At 38.4% G+C, this 14,770-nt stretch overlaps 1 protein-coding gene across 1 annotated transcript; it reads right to left on the reverse strand.

The window, feature by feature from the left end:
* Positions 1–8,235: 8,235 nt before the first annotated feature.
* On the reverse strand, positions 8,236–10,787 carry LOC143639909 (uncharacterized). The gene is given in 6 exon segments (XM_077107938.1): positions 8,236–9,329; positions 9,483–9,571; positions 9,740–9,815; positions 9,984–10,087; positions 10,345–10,402; positions 10,586–10,787. Coding segments are annotated over 6 exon segments (1,623 nt in total).
* Positions 10,788–14,770: the final 3,983 nt, after the last annotated feature.

Here is a 14,770-nt window from a genome sequence, read left to right on the forward strand (position 1 = left end):
AAGAGGAAAGATTAAATCCATTTTTATATTTTTATTATTTGGTACTGGGGATTAAGCCCAGGGGTGCAAAACCACTGAGCAACATCTGCAGACCTTTTAATTTTTATTTTGACACTGGGTCTTGCTATGTTGTTTAAGGCCTCACTAAGGTGATGAGCAAAACTTTGTCATCCTCCTCCCTCAGCCTCCTGGTCCACTGGCGTTATAAGTGTGTGACACTGTGCCCAACAAGACTAACTCTCTGTGATGGAAACAATTCCAACAAGATAAAATCAATGGACACTTGATCATAATCTGCCACAGAGCTTTATTAGGGTTCACCTTGGTGAACTTGGAAATTTAGTGAACCATGACATTTGTTACAACTTCAGTAGGATGTGAATGTCTTTATCCACTAATGCATTTACAAATTAGCATAAGGAATTAGTTTTCCAGGATATAAGCATAGAAAATTCATTTAAATTCATCCAATAGGGGTCCATATTACAAAATGTTTTAAAATCATCACAGCATCATTTATTTCTTCTATATTTATTTTTACAGCTTACTTCCAAAATTTTTTTGTTTTATTATGTAAGAATTTTTTTTTAATCTTCTTTAATGTTTTTTGTACAACATTCCCAGGTGCGGCATATCTTAAGTCAGGGTACATCATTTTTTTTTTTTTTTGTTCGAAAATTCACAGTGAATTCTTATTGCCAAGACCTCACATACAAAGTCACAGAAATTCACACTCTGAATTTTCACTGTTCACCTCCACCCAGTCTCTTTTTGGTTTTCATCCAATCTCCAGAGTTGAGTAGAATGTCATTTCCATATCTGACATTTATTCCTATGTTCACTGCAGCTTCCCAGCTGTGCCCAAGCTCTTCACAAACAGCACTTGTGGTATGTCTCTGTGCTTCTGGGATGCTTATGCACCAAACTCATAGCTTTATGAACTCTTCAAAAAATGAATTTGAACACAAGATCTGACATTTAACAAAGTGGAAGGAGAAGCTGTCATCCTAAGAATATGCAGATCAGAGGAGTATAGAAGATTCCAGTCTTGATGAAGTTCATCATTGGACAATTTTGAGAAGTACCACCAATAATTCTGTGCTTTTTAGGCTTATATATTATATTAGAGCCAAAGTTCACTAGACTTGAGGAAAGCTCACATCATGAAACATTAAGATTCACACAAGTGGTATTATGTGCACCCATATGAATGAGAAAGAGCAACTAGAAAATGAACAAAGAACTTGAAGATGGGCTGGGGATGTGGCTCAAGCGGTAGCACGCTCGCCTGGCATGCGTGCGGCCCGGGTTTGATCCTCAGCACCACATACAAACAAAGATGTTGTGTCCGCCAAAGACTAAAAAGCTCCGCCAAAGACTAAAAAGTAAATATTAAAAATTCTCTCTGTCTCTCTCACCTCTCTCTTAAAAAAAAAAAAAGAACTTGAAGACTAAATTTCTCCAAAGAGGATATCCAAATGGATAATAAACACATTAAAACATGTCCTGCACCCGTACTCATCAGTGAAATGAGGATCAAATTCACAATGAGAAGCCATTTCACATCCCCAAGAAAAAAATTTATTCAAAAAAAAATGACAAAATGTGTGTAGAACTTGAAGCTTTGCTGGGTTTTTTGAAAATTTGAAATAGTGATGCCAATGTGTTAAGCAGTACAGTGATTCCTCAAAACAATAATCCTTGACTTAATAAATAATCCAGTATTTTCACCAGTGGGGGTGCGTGTACACACACACACACACACACACACATGCACGCACACACACAAATACGAATAATAAATAAAATAAATAAAGGTAAAACAGCTATCTGTGTGCCACATCCATCCTGAGGTGAATGACAAAATGTAATACATATACACAATGATAAACTAACTGTGGAGACAAAAATGTACACAGAAACAAAGGCCACAATAAAAATGAACACTGAAGAGATTATACTTCATGACAGAAGTCAGTCATGAACTAGCAACAGGAATTGGAGAGAAAGTTCCCTGGGACTAAGTGAAGGGGAGAGAGTGTTTCATGAGTTTTACTTTGGACAGATTAAAAACCTCTGAAGATGCATGGCAGGGATGGTCATACGGCAATGTGAATGCTCTTAATAGCACAATATTATGCACTTAAAAATTGTTGAAAAATAAAGCCAAAACTTTTAAATGAACTTCAGTTATTTCAAATTTGGATGGACAATTGTATTGTAAAATAATTTCGGTAAAATTCTGAGTATTTATGAAGCAATTGATATTTAATGATGGCATGAATTTTGATAATTACTGAAAGAAAAAAAATTGAGAAAAGTAAATTATTTTTTAAATATAATTTCAAATCAACATGAGAAAAGATCAGATTGATAACCTCATGTATCATGATGTTTCAGTAACTTAGTTATTAGCAAGTAAAAACACTCTTTACAACCAAATAATACTACAATAATATCTATCATTTTTATTTTCTGTAGGACTGTCAATGACTCACCTACCATGAGATGGACATAATTATTCTGATTTAAAATTTTGGAAAAAGAGAAGGAAGAGAGATAATGAATGACACATAAATCAGATATGCTTTCTTGGGTGTCAAAAAAGCCACCACAGCATCTGCTTTATTACCTGTGTTCCAGTCTTCTAACACCTATCTATAATGTTATATTAATAAAAACAGAGTCTGCACTTCACAAGGAAGCAGCCTTAACTATCATGAATGTTTCAATAATGGGAGGATCTTTTTACTTATGTAAAATTACATCAAATTGAGATCAATGGTCCACTTTCATTTTTATCTATTGAAGCAGCTGAAAGTACTTTTTCAGAAGCCCATGTCACAATGTTTTCATTTGCTTTGTTTTTCTTATACTCCCTCCAAATCATGCAGTCTCAATCCCAGCAGCACTTACAATATCAAGAAATATGCTCTCCAAGAAAAAAAAAATTCTGTCCCAACCCCTTTTCCCATGTGGTCAACTCACTTTTGGCTGAATGAATTTGTGTTTACCTCAGACTACAAGTAAAAACAAGTTAGAAATCACAGCCAGTCACAAATAACACAAACACAGTTCTCCCTCTGGGCATGATTTAGGGAGCATAATACATCCATGGTGCCCTGCAGAGTCTTCCCTAGGGTGGGCACAGGACAGGTCAATGGAGGTCCTTAAATCACAGTATCACAGCAGATCAGAACCCAGGTTTTTTGCTGGAGCCCTCTCCTCCTGACAGGGTACCCAGGGTACAGGCAAAGTATACCAGGGTTCCACAGGACAGGGGGAGTTGCCCACCCTGCAGCACACACCAGGTTGACCCTGGGGCCCAGTGTACCAAGACCCCACAACAGAATGAGATGCCAAACATGCGGCATACACCATGCTGACTTGTGCAGAGAGGGGTCTGGAAGGAGCCCACGAGGCTAAGAGGGGGTATGTTTCCTGGTGCCCACCAAGGCCATCAGAAAAGAGGAATGTGAGTGTGGAGAACTGAGGGGACTCTGAGCTCAGGCAGTGCAGGGAAGAAGGCGACAGTGAAGAGCAGATCCAGGCACGACTGGGTGGTGCTGGCCCAGGATGTTCATCAGACCCAGGAGTAAATGGGCATCCATGCAAGTGCCTCCTGCTCCACAGTCATTAATAGACCCCAGGACCAGCAGTGTCCAGGCCTCTTGGGCACAATGACCCCAGCATAGCACAGCAAGAACACCCAGAAGTTTATATAAACATGCAAACCCCTTGCAGTACAGAGCAAGCACTGGAAAGCTGGATCCTGGAAATGTACTGGCCATAGGGTCAAGAGGGGTATTGCCTTCATGAAGGCTGACCACCTCCAGGGTGCTACACCCACTGTGGACTTCAAATGGGTCATGACTGCTGGTAAGGAAGCTCTAAAGTGTCTGGGAGCCTTGAAACTAGTGCTCCAGAATCCCATCAGAGACCCTGCTGTTAATGTTAAAAGAAAAATTCTGGGCTACCATGTGAAATTTTTTTTGCCATTTGAGGGTCTATTAGTGATGTGGGGTGTATGAGGCTGGATGCCTGGGGAAGACTCAGGGAGCAGACTCATTGACAACAGGGCTCAGAAGGGTATCACCTAAAATTTTCTGTACCTTGATGTTGGAATTTTATTATCTTTACACCCAGGGGGGGGGGAGGGGGGAGGTTTATTCATTTTTTGTAGGAGTCTACATACATTTTTTTTGGTTGTTCAAGATAGTGAATTTTTAATCATTTTTGAGATTATTCACGTCTTCCAAGCTTTACTAGAAAAGAAGAAGTCATATAATTACATCTTCATTCTAACGCATATTGAGTTCTTTGCAAAACTTTTTTCTGATATTTGTTTTAAAGAACATTATGGTGAGGGTCTCTGGAGAAGCTTATTTAAGGTTCTTAGGTGCAGAAGCGGGCACCAATACATTAGGACATTCAACTGGGGCCCTTCTTACCTAGTTTTTCATGCTGTGTATGAAGAAAATCATCACAGACACTTTAGAGCTTCCTTACCAGCAGTCATGACCCATTTGAAGTCCACAGGGCTAGTGAGGATCCCTGAACACAGAGAGAAGTCCAGCCTGGATTTTCCAGCATGTTCCACCTAAGTATTAATCATGGTTATAAAGCTAAATTGGATGTCAGTGGTTAAAATTCCCTGCTGTTAAAGATCTTTAAGAAGAAAGGGACCAGATGAAAACATGGAGGAAAACCTGCAGCGCTGCATCTACTGACGTGGTCATCAGTGGGTCCACACACACAGCAGCAGCAAACTCACCACCTGAGCTAGGGGAGTGCTCACTGCTAGAGCACCTGTCTAGCAGGCACAAGGCAAGATTGGGTTCCTGGTACCAGGGAATGAGAAGATGCCTCTCCTAACAATACATACAAATGACAACTTTTATAATGCCCTTTAATGTGCCTACATACAACACAACACATGAGACTTAGAAGAAACACGAGTGACAGAGTGGTGGTCCCAGAGTCATCAACAGGACAATAAGGCACCAAGGAAAAGGAAGAGGCCAGTTGCAGGTCACAAAAGGGCACATCTCTATGGTCCCAGCTGCTAGGAGGCTGAGGCAGGGTGACCACAAGTTTGAGGCCAGCATCACCCCATCTGAAAAAATAACAATAAAAGAGCTAGGGGGAAGCTCAGTAGTGAACTCCTGGGTGAAATCTGAAGAAAAGAAGGGAGCAAAGGAGGAAAAAAGAGATATTTAGCCAATCTGTAAAGAATGCTGGAGGGCATAGTCCTCAACTCACATATACAATGTGTAAGCAAACTTTAGAAAGACACAAAAGAATAAGTTGAGAAGTTATGACGTAATAATTGATTTTTGAGAAAAAAAAATAGTGGGCAGCAATGTTGTGAGAAAAGTCAAAGAAATCAATAGTTGCATTACACAGAGAGTATGAAAAAACTGCACTAGGGAGAATATGTAGAGAAAAGGGTGACTTGATCTTTTACATGAGTGTGCACGTGGGTATGAGTGTGCATGTGTGGGTGGCACAACTCAGTCCTCTCAGGTGTTTGCTTTTGTAGTTTCACTTGGTGCTTTAGATAACACTCACATGAGCACCAGGGCATGTTCCATAGTCTCTGTGACTCTGCGACGTTGATTATCTGGTGTCTGGTGCACAGAGGGAACAAAAAATGTTTGTTAAAAAAAAATTCTGTAATACTCATATTGATTACTTACATTTTATTTTATCATAAGATCTTAATACAAATGAATAGTTTTTTCCCTGAAATATTAAAATAATTCTCCCACCCTCCTTTCAACAAAAATGATCTAAAATAAAATTTTTCAAAATGGACTTCAGTTTAGTCCAACTGGAAATATAAAAATTTGGGGTATAAGCTGTGAATTAATGTCTTTGTGAGGGGCTGGGGATGTGGCTCAAGTGGTAGCACGCTCGCCTGGCATGCGTGCGGCCCAGGTTCGATCCTCAGCACCACATACAAACAAGTGTGTCTGCCGAAAACTAAAAAATAAATTTTAAAAACAAATTTTAAAAAATAAAAAATATTAATGTCTTTGTGATGCTCAGAATCATTCTAGAATCTTAGAGCTTTAAGGGCATTAGTATACATAAACACATTAAAAAGGAATTCCTGCATCTGAATCAATTAAGACATGGAAACTCTACAAAAACCAGGCATATATTGATTTACATCAAAGTTTCAAGAAACATTCAGGAGCCAGGGATGATAGCACGTCTGTAATCCCAGTGGCTATAGAATGAGAATCACAAGTTCAAACCCAGCCTCACAAACATACTGAGGCCCTTGGAAAGAATTTAAAAAATACTTCAATCAAAATTTAAAATTAACAACAACAAATAAATAAATAAAAAGGGGTAGGGATTGGATCAGGGCTTATGCACTTCAGATATGATGGTGGTGGTGATGATGATGATTATTATAATAGTAATATCTATTTTCTTTTGCCCTCAATTCTATGACCCAGGAAATTATATTTAGAACTTCTCACATTTTTTAACTTTTTCACAACATATATAAAAGTCATAAGATATATGAGGAGACAGAAAATATCATATTATTCATAAACCTAGAAAAAGTTTTTTTAAATTATGAGACCAGAGTCATAAAATATCATTTGTTTGCTAAGGTCTTTAGTGGAAAAAATGGGCAATATGAGAGAAATTGAACTCAAGAGAAGAAGAGAGATGAAAACTCTAAAAAAAAAATAAAATTAAAAAGCTGAAAATACAGGTTAATACATTTTAACTACAAATCTTGTGTACTATTCTATAACATACTTCTATGTACAAAATCATACTACACACTAGATTTTGCACATGCATACACACACACACAGAGTAAATATAAGATTATGTCATCATATGGGAGAGTTGACTACAGATCAACAAATATAGAGAGAAAAATTAAATCTAACAAGAAGAGATATTTAACTGGGAGAAACATGTTGCTTTCACATCTTCATGCTGACAAAATTCCTACATCCACTCCAGGGTGCATTCTCATTACCTCTGAATAGACAAAAAAGAAATGAAATTCCACACCCTTTTTACAAACCTACAGTGGTTTTCTAAAAAAAAAAAAATAGTTTTTTTGCTGAAGGAGTTGCATGACTGTAATTCCACTGGAAAAGCAGGCTGAGGTAGGGAATCACAGATTCAAAGTCAACCTCTGCAACATAGTGAGGATATAAGCAATTCAGTGACACCATGTCTAAATATTTGGAATAAAATTAAAAAGATCTGAGATGTGGCTCAATGGTTAAGTGTCTCTGAGCTGAATCCCTGGTACCAAGACAAGTAAAATAAAATAAAGTAAAAAATTCCCTCAAGTTTGATGAGTAAGTTTAAAACAAACTGTAACAACTGAAGGTCTCACCACATTTCTATATACAAGGCTTTTCTTCAGAGCAGGTTCTCCCATGATACTCAAAAAGAAACTGGAAAGATGAAACTCTTACCACATTGTTTAGTTTTCCCTGATGTGAATCCTTTTGTGTCTTTGGAGTAACCCGTGAAAGCTGAATATTGCCCCACATGGCTTATCCACAGGATTTTCTACAATGTGAGTCCTTTCATACAACGAGACACAACTAAAACACCTGAGCCCTTTATATTTCTTAATTGCATAAAATTTATTCATTTTGACATGAATCTTTCAAGAAGAATCTTCCCAGTCCTTAGAAAAAAGTGGAAAATTTTGAAGACTTCCCACATTTCTCACATTCTCGGGGTTTCTCTCCATGAGTATTTTCATATAGGAGAAGGAAAGCAGGGCTGAGACGGGAAGCTGACAGGATGTATCCAATCCTCCACATTCTGAGGGTTTTTGTCCCAGTGTGAGTGAAATGGCTTTGAAGGCACCAGGGAAAATGGAATGATTTTCCAAACTGTTTAAATTTAAATCATTATTCATTTATATGTGGTGGTGTAAGCCCTTAATCCCAGGGTCTCGGGGAGCTGAGTCAGAAGGATCACAAATGTGAAACCAGACTCAACAACTTGAAGACACCAAGAAATTCCACAAGTCCCTGTCTCAAAATAAAAAGTAAAATGGATGTGGCTCAGTGAGAGAGGATCCTCAGACTAAAACCCCAGTACAATTTATAGATAGATATAGAGAGAGATTGATTCATTGATTTGGACATGTGAGAACTTTCTTCTCTTTGAATGTGACAAGAAATACTGATTTCCCACATATCACATTCAAAGAATTTTTTTACAGAAAACTTACTACACGTTAATAAGTGAAACCAATCTCTTTGCATGAAGTGTTACTTCATGTAAGCAAAGCTGAGCAGATGTAACAAAGGCTTTTCCACATTGCTTACAATTATAGAGCTTCTCTCCAGTATGTGTTCTTCCATGTCTTTGAAGATCACTGGATGTAGCAAAGGCTTTGCCACACTGCTTACATTCACAATCATAGGGCTTCTCTCCAATATGTGTTCTTCCATGTCTGTGAAGGCTATAGGAACTTGAAAAAGCTTTTCCACACTGGTTACATTCATAGGGCTTCTCTTCAGTATGTGTTCTTTCATGTCTGTGAAGGTCACTGGATCTAGCAAAGGCTTTTCCACACTGCTGACATTCATAGGGTTTTTCTCTAGTGTGAATTTTTTCATGTGACCGAAGGCCAGAGGACTGAGTGAAGCCTTTTCCACACTGCGTACACTCATAGGGCTTCTCTCCAGTATGCATTCTTCCATGAATCTGAAGACTGTTGAAACTAGCAAAGGCTTTGCCACACTGCTTACATTCATAGGGCTTCTCTCCAGTATGAGTTCTTTCATGTTTGTGAAGGTCACCGGATCTAGCAAAAGCTTTGCCACACTGCTTACATCCATAGGGCTTCTCTCCAGTATGCAATCTTCCATGAATGTGAAGTTCTCTGGATCTAGTAAAGGCTTTGCCACACTGCTTACATTCATAGGGCTTCTCTCCCGTATGAGTTCTTTCATGTGAGTGAAGGTCAACGGATCTAGTAAAGGCTTTGCCACACTGCTTACATTCATAGGGCTTCTCTCCTGTATGAGTTCTTTCATGTGAGTGAAGGTCACTGGATCTAGCAAAGGCTTTGCCACACTGCTTACATCCATAGGGCTTCTCTCCAGTATGTACTCTTCCATGAATCTGAAGGTTACTGGACATAGCAAAGGCTTTGCCACACTGCTTACATTCATAGGGCTTCTCTCCAGTATGAGTTTTTTCATGTGAGTGAAGGTGAGATGACTGATTGAAGGCTTTCCCACACTGCTTACATTCATAGGGCTTCTCTCCAGTATGAGTTCGTTCATGTACCTTAAGGGAATAGGCAGTAGTGAAGGCTTTTCCACAATGTTGACATTTATAGGACTTTTCTCTGGTATGTATTCTTCCATGTTTATAAAGCTGATGGGATGTAGCAAAGGCTTTTCCACACTGTTTACATTCATAGGGCTTCTCTCCACTATGCATTCTTACATGAATCTGAAGGTAACTGGATGTAGAAAAGGCTTTTCCACAGTGCCTACATTCATAGGGCTTCTCTCCAGTATGTGTTCTCTGATGTATTCTAAGTAAACTGGGATAAGCAAAGTCTTTCCGACATACCTTACATTTGAAATGTGCATTCCCTGTGTGTGTGATCTTGTGCCTTTGAAGACTTGTGTGTGAAATACAGGTTTTAACACATTGTTTACATTCATAGAGTTTCTCTCCAGAATGATTTCTTTCATGTCTTCTAAATAAAGAGGAGAAATGAAAGGCTTTCCCACATATCTCACATTGAAAAATTTTACCTCCACTGTGTGTTCTCATGTGTCTTTGTACACCTGGGAGAGAAGAAATGGCTTCAAGACATTGTTGACATTCATCAAGTTTCGAGCCAGTATGAATATCTTCATGTCTTTTAATGTCACTGGAACAACTGAAGACTTTCCCACATACTACAATTTCATATGGTCCATCTCCAGTTTGTATTAACATTTGTGTGTAAACACTTCTGAGAGAAACCAGAGATCTCTTATATTGTTTAAATTCACATGGCTTCTCTTCACATTCTTCATGCTTGTTGTATTTGTGTCCAGAGTGAGATGTGATGTGCCTATGAAGGAATGAAGGACATATGAAGTCTTTTGCACATCCAAATAGTGATATTCACATATGCAGTTTCATAGTACTTTTTGCATGTTAGATACTTTGAAAAGACTGTATATTTGTTACAGCTAAGTATATATTTCTGGTAAAAAACATAAGAATAAATACATTTCATATTACACATACCTTTTCAGTTGGTTTGCTCTAAATATTATCTGACAGTTCTCATATTCCCTCATGAATTTCTCTTGTGAGTACAGTTACCTTAGATTGCTCCCAGAGTTCTCAATATGGTCTTCAGTGATCTTGTCTTCACACTTGTCTCCTAAAATGAGAGGACAGAACAATCTTTATGAATATTTAGGAGCTAACAATGCTTTGCCAAATCATAGATGCCATTTATGCTGCAATAATTCACCAACAGATTCTCTTTTCACCTTCTACATAAATGACCAAAATAAACATGAGTTCTCTATTTGATTAATTTAAAAAACATCATTATTACCTATAGAAGCCAGGTTTCTGAGGACTTCCAGCATTACATCTCTGTAAAGGTTCTTCTGGGAAGGATCCAGAAAAGCCCACTCCTCCTGGGTGAAGTTTACAGCCACATCCTCAAAGGTCACTGAGATCTAAAATATCCGACCAAATGAATAGTGGAGGCCAGGAGAGATTGACAGCATGAGAAATCTATACTCAACATACATGATGTTCACATGATTCCCTGGTCTCTTGATTAATTCCACAGATTGGTCCATCAAGTCTTACTGCACTCAATTTCTTACAGCCATTCCAACACTAGAAATTGGCTACTCAGAAGGCAAACATCATAGTGATTTATACCCTTCCTTTGGTGAGTTCACACGAAGTAATACAGGCTCCCAGATCACTCCTAACTTGTTTATTGATTGCACTTTTATTACATGTCCTACAAACGTTCTGTGTGGTACACAGCTAATATAATCACTTCCCATAGTACTTATCTTTAGAAAAGAAAGGTGATGTGTAGAAAATTGCAGGAATCATGAAACTAACCATTTGACAGACATTATGCCAACTATAGTGGTTCCCTGTACCTACAAGGTTAATATAGGTAAGATGGAATTTACTTATGTCTTGTTCCTCTGAAAATCTATTGTTCCATACATAAAGAAATGCCTAGAACCAGCCCCCACCCACATCCTCTGGGCATGGGGTCACTAAGGAGATTCCTTCATAGACAACATTTAGACAACCTTTCACACAGGTTGTCCCAATGTGTTAACTGGAGATTTAGCTCATCCTTTGTGATTACACTGAGAACAACTAGAATTTTGCAGGTGCTTTACTACAGAAAAAATTTAGTCAATTAGCTTACTATTAAGTGACCAAAATAAACACGTATTCTCTATTTGATTAATTTAATTTATTTATTAATAAACACAACAATTTTATAATTTCCTGTGGTTACTGTCAAACCAGTATGGGGTAAGTGAAAGATGGCACGTGTTAGAAATAACTCAATGACCCAAAAATATCAACTTGTCCAAACAACAGCCTTAAAAAGTTTTATAACACTCAAAACAATCTTCTTAATAACCAGCAGGCACTACTTTTCTAAGTCTCATGAGAACAATGAATGTACAGTTCACTACCATAATGTATAGTCATGAGACACATACCAATGTTCTGCTCAAGGACATTTTGAACAAGGTTGGGCCACATTGGCAGTGGTTGTCTGTTGTGAAAGAGATTCATCTTGCCTGTAGCAATGGTGGTGCAAACAAACCTAAGGCAGGAGCTCTTCCAGAGTGTGGTAAAGCAACAAGTTTGGAGCCCAGATTTCTGAACTATTCCACACAGTCTGGGTGTGAAACAGGCCACCATGGACATCTGTATGCATGCTATGATGTCAGCACAGTGATGGAGCAGGCAAAAGGAAAATGTTCTTGCCACTGACATAGAACCATACTCAATTACACTCAGAGACATCAGCCCAACTCTGTGAGGACAATGATGCAGGCAGGAGGGCTTCATGGGCTTTCAAGCAAATAGAAAGCACACTGAAGTCTCAGGGTCACAGCAACTCTCCACAAGACAAAAACCACACCCTACAAGTGTGCCACCACTGAAATCAAATGTATGCTCAAAGAACATGAGAGCTAAAACAAAAATAAGATGAGAAGAAGCTAAAAAGCCTCCAGGGAAAAGGACATGAAACAAAAGACTCTAAACAGACACAGGACTAAGAGGTGACTCAAGAGAAAAGGTGACCATTTTGAAGGAAAAAAATGTAAAAGTCCATTATAGGAAATTCATAGAGAATACCAGAGGTGGTGCTGTATTGATATCTAAGTCATCCAATGAACATTTCAGAAAAGAAGAGCTAAGAGCAATCATTGAAACTACCACTTCAAAAAACAAGAGAAAGAGGAGTAATGTAAACCTAAATTAACAACAGGAAGGTAACAGAAGGTGTTGATGAAACCACAATCAGGAAATCCACAGTCTACAAAATCAACTTCTTTATAAACATGAGCAACACTGATAAACTGACATAAGGCTAAGAATACAGAGGACAGGAACTGGGGTTGTGGCTCAATGGAAGAGTGCTTGCCTAGTGCTTGGGAGAAAGTGAGTTCAATCCTCATTCTATATATAAGAAAAAAAAGGGGCTGGGGATGTGGCTCAAGCGGTAGCGCGCCCGCCTGGTGTGCGTGCGGCCCGGGTTCGATCCTCAGCACCACATACAAAGATGTTGTGTCTGCCAAATACTAAAAGATAAATATTAAAAAATTCTCTCTCTCTCTCCCTCTTTCTCACTCTCTCTCACTCTTTCTTTAAAAAAAAAGAAAAAAGAAAAAAAAGTGTAAAACATACAATAACATTAAAGAAAAAAGCAAAGATGACTTAAAACCTACTAAAACATTTAAAAATGGCATCGTCAACAATGTATTGAGATTTCAAGATTATCATAAATGTGCCTGACACAAATTAGACAACTTGCAGAAACACTTCTTTGAGAAAGACAATTTCCTACAACTTACACACAAGGAGAAATACACAAAACAGATGAGCCCATGGCTGCTGAAAAAAGCAGACTCAATAACTAATTACTACCCCAAAAGGCAAGGCAAGGCTCTGACATTTCAAACAGGCTTTCATGAGACACTTAAAAACTGACACCAATTTTCTAATTTTTTTCCAGAACATAGAAGCTGAGTTAACACCTCCTATTTCTTTCTGAGGCATAAGTTATCATATTATCCAAATTAAGTAGATAAAGGAAAGTGTTAAATAGAAAAGAAAACTATGAGTGATGCTCATGATCATAAATGCAAAATTTAAACATAAATGCTAAGAACTGTACAAATAAGTCATCACACTCCAGGTGTCTATAAAAATGGTGGGAAAATTATGGGCACAGGAACCCTCACTGCAGTGACTACAGCAGCCATATCCAGACCTGCCCAAAGCTAGATGCAAGGAAGATGCACCTTTCAATAATGAATGGACAAGCTGCAGTTCAACCACATCAAAGAACATTATCCAGAAAATGATCTCTGCAGCCTGGAAAGATACACAATCATTAAAGGCAGACTGGTAAGTGAGAGAAGCCAGTTTGAAATGTCCATGTGCAGTAAGATTCCAAGTCAAGAACATTCTGGAAAAGACAACATTATAGATGCACTAGCAGAACTGATGGTTGCCAGGGACTTAGGGGGCAGAGATTGAGGGAGGAAATATGAAAAGTGATGAACAGGTGGAACACAGCATTACCAGAGCAGTGAAACTCTTCTGTATGACATTATCTTGTAAACAATGTGGCACACACAGTCACATCACACAGAGGACAAACCCTGAGGTAAAGGTTGAACTTTGGCTTATCATAACGTGTTGCTTCATCCATTCTCTTTATCAAATGTTCAACACTGGTTTAGTAACTAACAAACACCCTACACCAATGCAATATGTTGAAAACAGTGGAGACTATCAGCTGGAGAGAAGGGGTATTCAATACTATGAGTAATGGCACATTTAATTGTCACCTGGATTGGATTAAAAGATGTCAATGATTAATAACATTCTGGGTGTTTCTATAAATGACTGGCATGTGGTATAGTGTGTCTACAAATGATTGACATGTGGAACAGTGAACCAAACTGGAGAACCTCCTTAAGCTAGGCAGCACCATCCAATAGAATGGTTTCTTGGGTGGAACAAAAGTTGGAAGAAGAAGGAAGCAGCAGCAGAGCAAGCTCCTTTCTTCTCCAATGGGTTCTTTATGGTTGCTGCAATGGCCTGAGGATATCAGACTCTGCCTTCTTCACTCTCCCAAAGTGGACTCTGCCAGTGATTCTCCAGGGAGTTTCCAGAACCTTTGTTCTGGACTAGGGAAGCACCATTGATCCCTCTTGTTCTCAGGCTTCAGCCTCTTTGACTCTGCAGCTACTACTTCTCAAGCTCTCCACCCTACAGATGGCCACTGTGGACTATCCAACTTCAGGTCAAGTAGGCCAATCTAATAAGTCTCCTTTTATAATCATACTTCCTCTTGATCCTGTTCCTCTAGAGAACACTAACTAATAAACCATGTAAGCCAAAAATTCCTCATAAAAACAAAGTTTATCTAATAAAGAAGTGAATAAACTACCAAGCCATGAAGTTTTATGAATATAATCAAAAGAAACAATATTATATAATAAATACT

Source organism: Callospermophilus lateralis (genome assembly GCF_048772815.1).
Source record: "Callospermophilus lateralis isolate mCalLat2 chromosome Y unlocalized genomic scaffold, mCalLat2.hap1 SUPER_Y_unloc_1, whole genome shotgun sequence".
NCBI classification, from domain to species: domain Eukaryota; kingdom Metazoa; phylum Chordata; class Mammalia; order Rodentia; family Sciuridae; genus Callospermophilus; species Callospermophilus lateralis.